The 15,178-nt window shown below is 45.0% G+C and overlaps 1 protein-coding gene across 1 annotated transcript; it reads right to left on the bottom strand.

Annotated features, from left to right (window-relative positions):
* Positions 1 to 2,222: 2,222 nt before the first annotated feature.
* On the bottom strand, positions 2,223 to 10,480 carry ZC3H12B (zinc finger CCCH-type containing 12B). The gene is made up of 5 exons (XM_056859594.1): positions 9,858 to 10,480; positions 7,872 to 8,011; positions 5,172 to 5,406; positions 4,608 to 4,714; positions 2,223 to 3,643 (listed from the first exon to the last, which is right to left on the bottom strand). The coding sequence occupies exons 1-5, from the start codon at positions 10,457 to 10,459 to the stop codon at positions 2,223 to 2,225; spliced, it is 2,505 nt and encodes an 834-aa protein (XP_056715572.1). The 5' UTR covers positions 10,460 to 10,480.
* Positions 10,481 to 15,178: the final 4,698 nt, after the last annotated feature.

Below are 15,178 nucleotides of genomic sequence, written 5' to 3'. Positions count from 1 at the left end.
ACCGGATAAAACAGTTGGTGTTCTGGGTGGTCACCCTCGGTGAGGAATGCCATCCCACATCTTCAGCCAGCAGCTCAAGTGTTAAACTACAATCTGTGATTGTGACACAGATTTGAACACCAGCAGTGCACAAAAGCACTCAGTCCCTTGAGCTAGCCGACTGTTCACAGCCAAAGTGATGTCATCCGTGACCAAATTTAAAAGGGCATATCCAGACAGCCTTTTCCTGCACACTCTATCGGCCAGACACACCGCAAGCTGGCAATGGTCTCCTCTTCTGCTTTGGGCACCAGGGGCCAAAGTCTGCCCTTCTGAGTGAAGACAAATGGGCGTGGATCCTGCAGATCCATGCCACAAACGGTGGTGCCTTTCCCAGGTGCAAAGAGCCTCCCCTAGAGGCTCAACAAAGGCTCCTCGTACCGGGAGAAAGCACTTAGCAGAATGGATCCGCGTGGATCTAGACCAGGCCACCAGCGACTTACTGCATGTCGGTCCCTCCACAGTACCACCCAAAGTGTACATTGCTGGCACAAAGCAAATGAGCCTTCAGACAACCTGAGCACAGGATCCAATCTCTTGTTGATGGTTTGTCTTTGCTTTTTGGCCTTGGGATGAACAAATAACCGGAAAAGCAGCATGCAAGCCATTATCAAAACACCAGAAACAACCCTGACTGCAGCCTCACGTTCTGTGTGTTTCATAGTAAGAAACATTTAGGCAGTGTCACACCTTCTCATGAAGAAACAAAAGGCCATAAACCAGGCCTTCTCAACTTTCATGAAAAAAAACTACAGTAGAAGTCAACAAGTCCTAGCTCGAGACGTATCGAGTTAGTAGTGGTTCAAAATGTTGAAATACACATGGATTTAAAAAGGGTGTCCCAGTCAGTGCAGCCTTACAAAAGAAAAACTAAAAAGCCACTGCCACCATCAGTGCCACCAGGGGAGGCATTCAGTTACAAAGTTGCCCACCAGTTGGCACAAACGCTGCCACCCCGTAGACGGATAATTTTGGCCTGTCAGAAAGAGTTCCCGGAAGTACATGCACACCTTGGCATGGATTTTAAAGTGCAAAAGTGAAACAATTTGGCAGGAAGCCAAAGCTCCAAGCCTCCCTTTTCCAGGTCAGCCTGCTTTGCAACATCAACTAAAACAGGCTGCCCTTTTGGGGGGGGGGGGCACATCACATCAGCATCCATTAGGCACAATAATTTCTTGGTGTCTTTTGGCAGGAACGCAGAACTTAAACTGAATTGGTTACAAAGTCCCAATTCCTGATTGGTAGTTGAATCTCCATCTAGAGTGAGCAGGCACCCGAGATCAGAAATTCCATGCATAACTTTCAAAAAGGGCAAATTTTCATCTGTCAAAAGGCAGCTGAAGATCTTGTTGCCTCTGCTACTGGCCACGCCTGTTCCAGCCCAAAAGAGCACTGGCTAAGACTATCCAGGAGGTCCAATGTGGACACTGTGGCCCCCCGTAGGCACATTGACCACCCCTTCGTTATTTTTAAGGTGAGGCAGCGCTTCTTGTGAGTCAAAGAAAAACCCCACAGTGCCCAAGGGAGATTCCCCCGGGTCAAAAAATTATCTGGATGGCCCCCGCCCCAAAGCGCCAATGCACGCTGGAGCCTGTGGATTGGTGAGCCAGTGCTCTTGTGGGCACATCGTGGACCCAATCCTGTCACCTGACTGGGCTGATGTGGTTGTCACTCCTTGAAGATGGATACCTGACAGGCCAGATGCCTTTCTGTGAGGATTTGTCAAGTGCACAGGGCTTATTTTAAAAGCCACATTTGCTACGAAGCAACATGGCAGTTAATACTGAAACTATACACTGACTCATGCAATATAATTGCTAATAGTTTTGAATGATCTGTCTCAGACATACCAACATCTGACCTTTCGAATTCAATAATGATACATCCATGCATAAGGTATGCACTTCCTGTAAAATGCCTTTTTAAAAATCCCCGCTTTAAAATGTTTTTAAATACTTCTATTTATAACACAATCTGATTTTACAGAATGCTTCACATATATATTAAATATAATTGCTACAACAATATACAGAGTTGTATAACGCAGTTAGAAAATATTTACAAATCGAGACTATCTTTAGGATTGTGGAAATCTCCTCCAGAATAATTGCACTATGAGTTCATTATTTATCTTTTGGAATTCAAAGAGAAGCTCCAAAGAAAACCCCCACCCCATACTCTTTTTAACGCCCCGTTCTCAATTTGGCAACAATCATAGCGGCCAACTGCTGTGCATCTGTCATGTGGGGATTCTTCTCCATTACAGAGAGGACAATGCTAGCAGGAAAAATATTGCAGAGATTCTTATACGTTTGATATTGATGCTCTGGGATAATGTGGGGCTCTTGGGGCTCCCCACAGACTCCAACCCAAGGATTCCTCCAGAGCTGTTCCATCTTCTCAGGCATACTCCTCACCATAACAGGCTCATAGCATGGCTGCATGAGGCTGTTGCTGAGTGGGTAGGAGTGGTAAGCATAGGCGTCGGACGCACATGGTAATGGATCCCAACTGGCATGCTGCTCTCGACAGAGGGGCGGCCTTTTTTGTCGAGCGGGATTGCTTTCGTAGAGCCGAGAATCAGAAATGCTGTCCATCCTCGTCATGACGAGGGCACGGCTTGGCTGGGCAGTGGCTGACGGGTGAATGTTCTGAGGCACCGGATAGTCACCTGGGCAACTGGACCGTGCGCCAACAACCGGGTGTTGGACGTGCAGTGCTAAATGGGAAGCTGAATGTTTGCGAGGAAGGTGCTTCGACCCTTCGGCACCAAAGCTCTGAACTCTAGTTAAGTTCTCGTGGTAGCCATGGGAGAATGGCTGAAGACGACTTTGTGGGGGAAGTCGATGAATCTTGACACTGTCTTCTGGACCTGCATCTCCTACACCCAAGTACAAGTCAGTGTAAGAGGAATAAGAATCATTACTTGTATGGTTTAAGCAGCTTTCTGGACAGGGGCTAGAATTCCTTGAGTAGATACCTTGGTCTACATCAGCCCCATAATAATCTGTATTATGCATGCTGCTAATGCTCAAGTTGGAGAAGTCACTGAGCATGGAGTAATAGCCATGATCTCCTAAAGACTCATATTTTGGGTACTGTTCTGTGTAGTTGATGGAAGTGCCATGGCTATTGGTGACCAGGATGGGAGGATAATGGACACTGGCCATGTGTTCCAGTGAGGACTTTTGGTGGGTGAACTGAGATGACCCTGGTACAGGGCTACTTGCTGAGCGGGTGTTTAATGCCCCAACGGCATGGCTTTTGGAAGGTGGAATGGTTGGTACACTCAACGCAGAAACAAGGGAAGGAACAGAGTTGGCCTCTGACTTCCGAGTCATCAACAGCCTTTCCTCGGGTTCCACAGGCACAGAACGGATGCTTGGATCCGACTGACGTTTGGGAGCAATGCGCTTCACTTCTGAATTGATTTCACCTTTGGAAAGAGTGCCTGTGCCACATTTAGCCAAAGCTCCTTCGCTCATTGTTTTCACAGCAGATAATTTGGCACTGATGCGAAGCTCATCTGCTACGGATCTCAGGGGTTGGTTTGCTCGTTCAGGGTGGTAATATTTGCATTTGTGTCCGTAGGTGCATTTTTTCCCTGTAAAGAAACCTCCCAAATTAGATATGATCCTTTAAAAGAGATCTGTAAAAATATCACTAAAACAATCTGGGCTACTTAGGCCCCTGAACATGAATGGAGAAAAATAAAGAGTGGGCATCCAAGATGCTTGGGGCCTTAACAGTGTCATCCTAAACAATGAAATCAATGGGATTAGAAAGATATAACTCTGTTTAGGATGACGCTGCAAATACCCCAAAGGGTAGGCTCTAAACAACCTCATAACTAATTCTTCTTGGCAAGGAAACCACTGTGTTTGTGCTTCTCAAAGGGTAAATCCTCAAACCACAAGGCAAACCACTTTTCTGGGGAAAGGGAGAATCTGTCAAAATCCCCACTGGTCTTGTACCCTATCTCCCCTTCAAAACACCTAAAATAGCAATCTGGATCTTTTACAGGATGTGAAAATTCCAATTTATCAAATCAATAGCTGCTCTAATTTCCATGCAATAGTTACAAGGTTCAGTAACCCATCAATAGACACTGAATGTGTCCATATTTTCGTGGCAATGTTATGCTGTACTAGTTTCTAGAATACGGGGTCATTCATACTCATGGACTTTTTATGTATGATACATACTCAAACTTATTTTAGAGATTATTTTACAGTCCTGATTGCATGGCCAGACACTTCTCTTTCTCTACTACAAACAATGATCCTTATTAATTTTTCCTTTAAATAAAAACATCAAACTGCGGCTACTGTTAAGTACAGCTCACTGGGCGACCCCCTCTTCTTCCAACCATCTTCCAAAGGTTTCAACCCATCTAAGCGCCTCCCTCCTCCAACTGGGCTTCAGTGCACTCTGCCCCTTCCCTCCGCCCCATCAGCCTGCTGCTCTTTTTAGGCTTATCACAGACATACTCATGTGTGTATTTTTTTTTTCTTTTAAAGAGGCAGGCTTACGCCAACTCATGAAACATTCAAGTCTTACACACTTACCGTAGGGACATGGTTGCTTTTTGTGTTCTGGAATAACGGGCTTTTTCCTTAAGAAATTTTCAAGGCTGGGGCCATGGCGTCCCAATGGGTCATCAGGAGGCATAAACCTGGTGAAACGTTGACAGGACAATGTTATCAGCTAACGTGCAAATTACCTAAAACTACGGCATGATGGAGTGGCTAAGAATGTGAACCAGGTCCACAGTTCAAAGTCACTTCAACTATTTGTTCATTAGGCAGGAGAGGTTCTCCCTCCCCAATCTGTAATATGGGAGAAATAAAACTAGTCTCCTGCCAAGGGGCTGCTGTAAGGACTACTGAGAATGTGAGCAAAGGTCTTCCGGCACTCAAAGAACATAAGAAAAGCCCTGCTGGATCAGACCAAGGCCCATCAAGTTCAGCAGTCTGTTCACACAGTGGCCAACCAGGTGCCTCTAGGAAGCCCCCAAACAAGACAACTGCAGCAGCACCATCCTGCCTGTGTTCCACAGCACCTAAGATAATAGGAATGCTCCTCTGATCCTGCTAAGGCCTGTTAGTCCCCTTGTGAAAAAGGAAACCTACTTGTCATTCACAAAAGAATACATCAACAGCCGTTCCTCAATGAATTTCTTCCATTCTGGCTTTTCGTTCTGAAGGTCGCGGTAATTGTCGTTTGACACAATGATGCCATCAGAGTCATAAGCCAGTTTCACTATGAAGCGATCATCGTAGCAGACTACCCTTCGGCCTTGAACTCGCCGAGATGGTGTGAAGACAAGGATTTTTTCCTTCTCCAGTTTGTGTAAAATTTCTTGATCTGCAAAGTTACATTTATACAAGAACCTTTTAAAATCAAGATGCCCTGATAAAGAATATGTTGTTCTTAGCAGCTCTGTAGATGGAACAAAGAGAAGGATGTTTTGACCAATATTATTTTGCTGAAGAAGTCTTGGGCCACTACTTTTCATCCATGGATTTCTATGGTATTTTCCAGAACAGGGGCCTTTCACCCCACACAGTGCGTTCTACCTTTACTATCACCATCCTTCCAGACTTTCCTTTGCCACCTGTAAAGGTGATGAAGTGGTACCTAGCTCGTTATGAAACCTCCTATGCTCATCACGGTCTTCAGCAGTCTGAAAATTAATTCCTCCTCCTTTGCTCCTCTCACATTTTTGTTCAGACTAAATTGCCCTGTGGTGACACTGCTACTGGACTTCAGACTGCAGGTGAGAGGTCACATGCTTTAATGCTCTCCCATATTTAAAACCAAACCCCAACTCACAGAGAAACCAAGGACACCAGGGAGAGGGGTTCTAGTCTAGCCATCTCCTGAACATACTTTTTTCCTATGTGTATGGATTTCCTCCCCTCATACACACAAACACACACAAAATGGCAATGTGTTCTCTTAATTGCAGTTTCAGATGGTATAATCCAGGAAGAGGACTGGTGATCGGCTGTTTGGCCAGACTGTGCCTTAGTCTTCCATCAGCGCGAGCCCAGTTTCTGCATGCTGATCCACAACCACCCCATCCCATCTTCCTTGTCAATGAGGCATTATCCCCCAAGGACCCGAGCCATTGAAAGAAGCAAAGCCCCACTGCCAACAATGCAACATAACGACCTTTTCAATTCCCCCCAGTGGGGCCTGGCACCACAACTGAGGGTTAGATCCTGCCTGGATTTCCACGGGTGCAAGTTTGTTTCCCCCCACTTATTAGCCCTTCCATTACAGTCCCAAATACCACCTCAAAATGCTGCTCCTGGGGACAGGAGACTCCCCCGCCCCAGGAAAAGCTTAGGAGGAGAATCAGAGGACTCGGGGACAGCAGCAAAAATAATCCCCCTTCCTTGTACCCACAGAAATCTAGGGAGGTGTCAACCCAAAAGCACCATTAAAAGCACAATAATCATAGCATTCACATATTTTCACGCAAAGTTCTGAGAAGACATTTTGCAACCAGAGGCGGGTACAACCAGTATGCTGGTGAGCTCAGTGGCCACGGGTGACTAGCAAGCTTCTGGTTCACTGTGTGTCAAGACTGAATAACATTCCTGAAACACCCAGAGAAGGTCGAAGGAGAGGGATGAGGCAAGCTTGGGAGGGATCATGCAAAAGCACCTGAAGGCTCATATAATCAGTGGGACTTATTCAACTACACTGTGAAGTGCTCTAAAACAACAGGTTGGAGGTATGCCTAACCTTTTCTGGATTATACTCATGGGAAATAGTTGGGCCCCTGACCTGAATGGCCCAGGCTAGCCCAATCTCATCAATTTTTGGAAGCTGAAAGTATGGTTGGCCCTGGTTAGGACTTGGATGGGAGCCCTCCAAGGAAGTCCAGGGTTGCTACAAAGAGGCAGGCAATGGCAAACTACCTGTTAGTCTGTTTTCTTGAAAACCCTACGGGGTTGCCACAAATCAGCTGCAACTTGATGGCACATTCCGCCGCCACCAATAGTCGCAACACAACAGGCAGACCTCCCCAGCTCTCCTCACTGAACAGCTCTGGAGAATTCTTTTGTAGACAGAGGAATTTCAATTTATATCAATCCACTTCAAAGTCTTACCAGGTGTGACATGCGATTAGCAATATCAAGTATGAGACAAATAATTTAAGATTAAATTGCGACATGGCCACAACATGCCCTTTATGACATTGCTCTAACAACCTTAATGGAGAAAACAGAGAAGCTGACATCTCTTAAGTCTGTAAGATGAGAGACATTCCAAGTTTTACTACTGAAAACACAGTGTTGAGTTGTGCTGGGGAGATTAGTATAAGAAGCCAGTGCAAGACACCAGTCCCCCTGGAGAAGAAGGGTCCCTGTGTTCTGCCCTGGGAACAGCCTCACATACAGTGCTCCACAGCCCATGAAAACGGGGAGAAAACGCTCACTGGTCCCTTTGCAGTACAGAAATGCTACCTTCCCTGTACCACAAAATTACGCTAACTTGCACACAGTTGGTAGGCCTGAAGAAATTAGTCACCTGCCTTACTAAGTGACTTTTCTTGGCTAGTGCAGTGATTTCTCAGAGCAAACATTAATTTGGTAGCCAAGTCTACTGAAGCGACATATGCAGACACATTATGAATTCACAGAGGTGAAAACTACCATCTGATGGAATTTAGTGTCACAAACAGTTTGAGTACTCCTTCCTTCCAGGAATGCCACTGCAACAGGTAACATTAGTGACCTCCACACTAAAAGCTGTCTTCTTGGTAACAGCAACTGTTTTGCCAACTGAAGAAAACAAGCTTACATTTGAACTGCTACCTGTAATTGGTGCATCCGGTCGAGACTGCTCTTTTCTCCATGCAGGCACAAATACTGTAATGTCTTTGTGACCTTTTTCCAGAAACCAATCGACAGCTAGCTGAATCCCCCGACAGGAAAATCCTTCTTTATTCCCGTGACTGAAAAACAGAGCACAGTATTTTAGAGAGCATTGCTATGAAGGACTGTGGTGCTACTTGCTGTCTAAAATAAACTAAAACCAGAGAAGAGGACCACATTAGAAAACAGAATGGGGGGGAGGGAGGGAGAGAAGCTGTCAAAAAGCCTGGCATCCATTTGACAGTAATCTTTCCCTTTAATGAGCTCTGGCTAGACCTTAATGTGAACTATCTGCTTAGTGAACAGGCTGTAAAATTTAAACTGTTCTGTTCCACATAGCAAAATAATCCCCACTGAGTATGAATCAAATATCAATAATTTACTTAAGTTAATGCCATTCATACCATTTATTTTTAATTTGGAAAAATGAAAAAAAAACATGGTGCCAAAAACATTGGTCTTGTTATTCTCATTTGCTTAAAAAAAAAAAAAGATTGTAAGGCTGGGGGGGTTGAAGCAGTTGCGCAATACGCAACCCATTTGTATTGCCCAATTGGAACCCTTAATAAGGATGTATATGATTAAAAAGTGTTGAATCCTTTAAATGTGTCTAGTTAAGTATAAATGTATCAAAATAACATACAAAATGACCAATGCCTGTTAGGCATGACGTTTTGGCCTTCCGCAGACTAACAATAATGTCCTGAATCTCACAATAGTGACAGTACAGATGGAAAGAGCAAGAGTCCAGCAGGGTATGAGCTGGCAGGGTATGAGCTTTCGTGAGCCACACTTCTTTAGATACAGACCTTTCCAATGCTGGTAAAACTGATTCCTCCGATCACAGGACACCTTGTGAACTAACACACACATGGCTTGGGGAAGGGGGCTATGCCGAGAAGGGGGTGATAAGAAAACTATTTACCTCCTTTATACCCTGTCTTTCTCCCCAATGGGGACCCAAAGCCACTTACATTGTTCTCCTCTTCTCTGTTTTATCCTCACAACAATCCTGTGAGGTAGGTTGGGCTGAACGTAGGTGACTGGCCCAAGATCACCCAGCAAGATTCAACAGCAGATTGGGGATTTGAACCTGGCTCTCTCAGACCCTACTATAACATTCTAAATATTACATCAGACTGGCTCTGTAATTGCCCCTTTCTGACACTTCTGTAAGCGCTATCTTCACTGACCCAAAAGGCAGGAAAGTAATTTCCCCCTTCCTACCAATAGAGTCCCCGCCCCCCATTCAGTGTGGCTACTAGGTCATGCAAACCTGGTAATCAACTTTCCCATGTTCATAAAGGACTTCTGGAGGCAAAGGAACATCCAAACTGGGTTCAATTCCATACTTTTTCACCTGGAGCCTGCCGCATGACCTTGGGCTAGTCACAGTTCTCTCAGAACTCTCTCAGCCCCACCTTCCTCACAAGGTCCCTGTTGTGGGGAAGGGAAAGTAATTGTAAGCAGCTTTGAGACTTCTTAAAGGTAAAAAAAGCGGGGTATAAAAAACAACCTTCTTCTTCTTCAAAGGGTCCATTGACTCTTGGGTGTCATTCACTGATAAGCCACAGGATCCCACCCAGTGCATTCATAAGGAAGGCCTCTGCTGCACTTGTTCCCCTCGCCCATCCATACACAGAACCGTGGAACCGCCTCTGTGTTGTGTAGCAAAGTGCCTTTGAAACCAAGAAGCTTCAAAAGCAGTTTGTGAGACTATGTACTAAAGTCGATTGTTTTCAGAACAGCTCTCACAACTGTCCTTTAAGTGGGCCGTCCTTCAATTTTACTTCTCTTTCAAGCAGAAAATCTCCTTCAATTCCAAACAAAACTAAAGAACAAAATCTAAAGGTGGCCTCCATCTGAATATTTGCATACACACACAGCCCAGTGTTCCTTAAAGGTATTCTAATGCCGCCGAGTTACCTCATTGCCACGTTACTTCCGTCAATGACGATCGGTCTCAAATTGTCAGAGCTGTCCACCACTTCATCTTCCAGAGACAGTTCCGGGCTGGCCGCCTCCTTTGTCCCAGGGCCAGCACTGCTAGCGGTGCTTCCAGTACTGGCTTGTCCTTCACTCTCAGCCTTGTTTCCAAGTCGCACAAGTTCTGCTAAAATGTCATTGATTAGAGCGTCAGGACCCAGCTTGTTCAACACAGCTTGAATCTGATCTCCGGCATAGCCCAGCTTTACAGCAAAATCAATTTTAGATTGATACTCCTTGTTCAAGTTGGCTTTGTTCTCTTCCAACTTCAAATCCTGAAGGAGGCTGCTCTGTGAGAAACTGGGACGATCCAGGCACGGAGAGCGGCAGAGCTGCCGATGGGGCTTGTGGGAAAGCTCTTTCTCCCGCCACGGGGTGTTGCCAGCACTGTTCCTGAAGCCGGGCTGCTCCGGCTCACTTTCTGAGCTGGTCCATTCTTCAGATTCGGCGCTGCAATCCCCGCCATCCTGCTCTACAGGTCTCTCTTCTGGGCAACGCCTCTTCTCCATTTTCAGCCTTTCCACCATAGACCAGGCCGTCATCACGTTCACCTTCCAGCCAGATACCCCAAAATTGGTCTCACTTCCAAAACTGCCTGGAATGATTACTCCGCAGCATTACGTGGCTGCTACTTCTGAGGCTGGGCTTTGTCTGTGATGCATGTAAAGCCAACCATATGTTCTTCTGGAGGGGAAAAATACACAACATGCACAATTAAACTTTGATGCAAAACACTTTACTGCAAAATGCATGTTTGCAAAAGGCATTTTATTTAATTTGATTTGAAAGACATTTTGCAATTATGTTAAGCTTGGTCCAAGAAATTGAATTCCTTTTCCCTCACTCCCTACAACAATTGCATTTAAGATAGCGATGACTATTATACCAGCACCGCCCACATGGCAAATTCACAACCTAAGTTAATGCACCGTCAAGCAGCTGTCTGTCACAACCACTGCTGAGGATTAAAGATGTTGGTGCCAATCCAGAGGAAGTTAGTTGTATTTCAGTCTTATAGAAATCAATAAGCCACGTTAGTCATGATGACTGACTGAAATAATTCCCTTTTGGAGAATGGAGAGATGTGAGGTCTGAAAAACAAAAAGAAGTATTGTGGGCTTTAGTCTGGTTCATTTTTACTGCAAAAAAAATTAACACTATAAGGCACAGAACCCAGAGCATGTTTACTTGGAAGCCTACCTATAAGGGCTCGCGTCTGAGGAATCATGCATGCAATCCAGTTTAAACAATATACCTGCTCTCGGTGTTGAACACATGAAGCTGCCTTATGCTGAATGAGACCCTTGGTCCATCAAAGTCAGTATTGTCTGCTCCAACCGGCAGCGGCTCTCCAGGGTCTCAGGCAGAGGTCTTTCACATAACCTCCTTGCCTAGTCCCTTTAACTGGAGAAGCCGGGGATTGAACCTGGGACCTTCTGCATGCCAAGCAGACGCTCTACCACTGAGCTACGGTCCCTCTCAACGACTTCTATGCCAGCACCCTGTGCAGTTTCATCTTACTTCAAAACTCTGCTAAATAGCCAGGCTATTCCTGATGTTAAACTCAACAATAGTCTCAATACGAGAAAAGGTATCAGTGCGGCCATTTATTTATTTTCTTCATTTATACCCTGCTTTCTCCCCAATGGGAGACCCAAAGAGGCTTACAATATCACCCTTCCTTCCTCCATTTAATCCTCATAACAACCCTGTGAGGCAGGTTAGGCTGAGAGTGTGTAACTGGCCTAGGGTTACCCAGGACGTTCCCAGGACAGAGTGGGGATACGAACCTGGGTCTCCCAGATCCTAGCACAACACTGCTATACCACACAGGCTCTTTCTATATTACTAGCTACAAAAGCCCCATATTTTCCAATTATCCCTATTTTGCCTTTGAGGCACATGTGCCAGTGTGCACTCATGCCCTAGTTTCTGCCCCCTCTCCTGGGTACAATCCAGCAACAGTTAGTCACATCTAAACTCCAATGAAACCAATGGGACATGGTGGATGCAACTAAGTCCTGTTGCTTTTGCTGGGATGTGCCCTAATTCTCTGGGGAAGGGGAGGGGAATGCATCTTGATTCTAAGACCCCCATGCATACTATTTCACACATGTGGACATAGAAAGCCAGTGCACTGTTCCCCTTCCACACAGGCACAATCCAGATATTAAATTTTGCTGAACCAGCTTGAATTGTAGCTATTTTACAGTAAGTGTGATCAGATCCATCATAAGCTGAAACATTCTGGGGTGCCTGATTTTTGTTTGGTGGGTATTCTTTTTCTTTTAAAGAAGAAGCTCAGTCAGTTTATTACCACCACTGCAAAACAGGCTGCCACGGACATACACAAACAGACAAAGGATACAGCAGGAGGCAACCAAACTTCATCAAGCACAACAGTGACCTTGGTAAGAGGACAGAAGTATAGGAGTATTCCTATTTTCTTCTGTGAAACAACTCAAGTAAGACGAAAATGCACAGGGTGCTGGCACAGAAGTCGTTGAGAGCAGGTGTATTGTTTAAACTGAACTGCATGCATGATACCTCAGAAGGGAGCCCTTATAGATAGGATGTGGATATATGACTGTGGGCCATTATACACAAAAATGTAATTTGAAGACTGGCTGGAAAACAGGGCCACAGCCAAGATGGGGCCAAGCAGGTGTACTGCTCAACTAAGTGTAGTGATTTGTAAAATAGACCTTTGCATTTGTGACACAGAAACTTAATTCTGAAGAACGGAACCTCATTTTCAGAAGAAATGCTTCAGTGTTCATTTATTTACTGAAAATCAGTTGCTGGCATATAAAATGGAAGCACTGAAAATATCCCCTTCTTTACCTGCTCTGTCCTCTCAAGAACCTCCTGGCTGTGGATGGAGTTTTCAAGATTACCATCCTTAGCATGTTTAAATTATTGTCGAAGGCTTTCACGGTCAGAGTTCATTGGTTCTTGTAGGTTATCCAGGCTGTGTGACCGTGGTCTTGGTATTTTCTTTTCTGACGTTTCGCCAGCAGCTGTGGCAGGCATCTTCAGAGGAGTAACACTGAAGGACAGAGAGACACTGTCCTTCAGTGTTACTCCTCTGAAGATGCCTGCCACAGCTGCTGGCGAAACGTCAAGAAAGAAAATACCAAGACCAAGGTCACACAGCCTACAAGAACCCATGTTTAAATTATCTGTATAATTGCCATGGATTGGATCCAGACTGTTTTCCAAAGGCAGAATGGAACTTTACTGCCTCTCCCCTCCCACTGCAGCCCACTGATCTCCACAGAATGCCATTCTTGGGGCACAGAAGCAGACAGGACACACGTCATTCCTCAGGATCTGCAGCAGAAAGGGGGACTGGTGAAAATTGACTAGTCCGAATCCAACCCTATAACTGTAAATATGGAAGGCTGCTTGAAAAGATAAGAAGGAACACAATATAGTATTGGGCCATGATCTAAGGCAGGGGTGTCAAACATAAGGCCCACGGGCCGAATCTGGACCCTTGAGAGTGCTTATCTGGCCCACAAGCCAGCCGAGGCAGCCAGCCCCCTCCCCCACTCTTGATCTGGGCTGGCGAGGCATGGCCTAGCCCGACCAAGTGACTTTTATGTCCGGCCTCATAACAATTGAGTTTGACACCCCTGATCTAAGGTACATGATACAGTCACCCTTGCCGAAGAAAAGCAGGCCTCGTCTGATCAGAGCTGCCCCATGGAAAAGAGGTAGAACATAAATGTAAACTATTATTATTATTATTTAAGAGAGATATTAATTCTAGGTAAAAGCTTCTGAACTTAAAAGTAACATTTGTACATTTTTGTTGACAACAAAATATATTTACAGTGAAATAAGCAGTGGCCGAGGAATAGCGACAGAACTGATCTACAGGTGCTGCTGAAAGCAGCATCCTGGGTTCCAGGTTTTGTTGCACGATTTCCTTTCATGCATTACCCACAACCCCTAGGTAGTAAAGATCTGTTTCAGAACTCACCTATTTTGAATTATACAGCCCAGAAAAACTGGCTTTGGACAGGGTCATTACCATTTCCACCAAATTTCCCCCAGCATTTACCAGGCTAATAAGCAAACTTAAGCTACTAATATGGTAAAGACAATTCCAGTAACACATTTTGCAAGAGAGGAATAGTTTTACAGTAAGATGGTCTCCTTAAAGCATTCTGTTGCCTTAAAGTTACCTCAATCAGAAACTGAAAACTACTCTCTGAATTGGTGAATCCCTTGTTTTAGCAATCCAGTTTAACTATGCAAATGAAAAAGGGGAATTTTGAAATTTAAAAACAATCAGTGTGTGACTCAGTTAAGAAACCAATGGCTGATCACAGTGCTCATTACCACCTCTGATCTGTTAACAACGCACCACACAGACTTCCATCCACTGGTGCCATATTTAACAGCAGTGGCCTTTGTAGAACTCCCTAACACTGGCACTCTTGCGGGAGCAGGCAGCAAGTCACTATGCACAGTCCTGCAGGAACTGCTGGCCTTCTCGCTAGGGTTGCCAGCTCTGGGTTGAGAAATACCTGGAGATTTCTGGGGTGAAGCCTGAGGAGGGCGGGGTTTGGGGAGGGGAGGAACTTTCATGCCATGGAGTCCAATTGCCAAAGCAGCCATTTTCTCCAGGTGAACTGATTTCTATCGGCTGCAGATCAGTTGTAATAGCAGGAGATCTCCAGCTAGTACCTGGAGGTTGGCAACTCTACTTCTTGTGGCTGGGTCCTGCATTTGGCCTTGGCCAGGGGAACTCAGTGCACCCAGCAGCTACTATGCTGGAAGAAACTATGAAAATGAACCCTAATTCAGTGTTCCAGACAACTTATTTTACATTTAACACAGTTATGTCCGAAAAAAGACTCAAAGTGGCTTACAACTTTTTAAAAAATACAAGTCCTAAAAAGTGCATACTATCAGATGAAGACCAACCGCCTTATTTAACTATCCTCAGTTTCATGTCAGTTGGAGACAAACAAGGCAAGATAGTAACCAGACCTTGGATCTGAACCCATCATAAATAAAATGGGGAAAGGATCATATTTAGGGATAACATGGCCACAATTTGTTTCTCTTCCTGAGCTGTCAGATCCTTTCACACATCTGCAACTGGCATTCTTACATTATTGCTTAATCAGAGATAAAGCAAAGGCTTTTTGCGATTTCTACCCTTTCTACCTGAAGTACTTTTCTCAAGCCAAAAGTTATATTAATCACACAGGACAAAAGCACACTGAGCTATGTTATCACAGCCT

This window comes from Euleptes europaea, chromosome 13 (assembly GCF_029931775.1).
Source record: "Euleptes europaea isolate rEulEur1 chromosome 13, rEulEur1.hap1, whole genome shotgun sequence".
Taxonomy (NCBI): domain Eukaryota; kingdom Metazoa; phylum Chordata; class Lepidosauria; order Squamata; family Sphaerodactylidae; genus Euleptes; species Euleptes europaea.
This window is presented reverse-complemented; position numbering and strand designations above follow the sequence as displayed.

Excerpts from the sequence above, each read along its gene's own strand:
- ZC3H12B (XM_056859594.1), bottom strand. The coding sequence starts at position 10,459 with ATGACGGCCTGGTCTATGGTGGAAAGGCTGAAAATGGAGAAGAGGCGT. Across the intron at positions 8,012-9,857 it reads GGAAGTAACGTGGCAATGAG|TCACGGGAATAAAGAAGGAT; the intron begins GTAACTCGGCGG and ends TCTGTTTTTCAG. Across the intron at positions 5,407-7,871 it reads ACCGGATGCACCAATTACAG|ATCAAGAAATTTTACACAAA; the intron begins GTAGCAGTTCAA and ends GTAACTTTGCAG.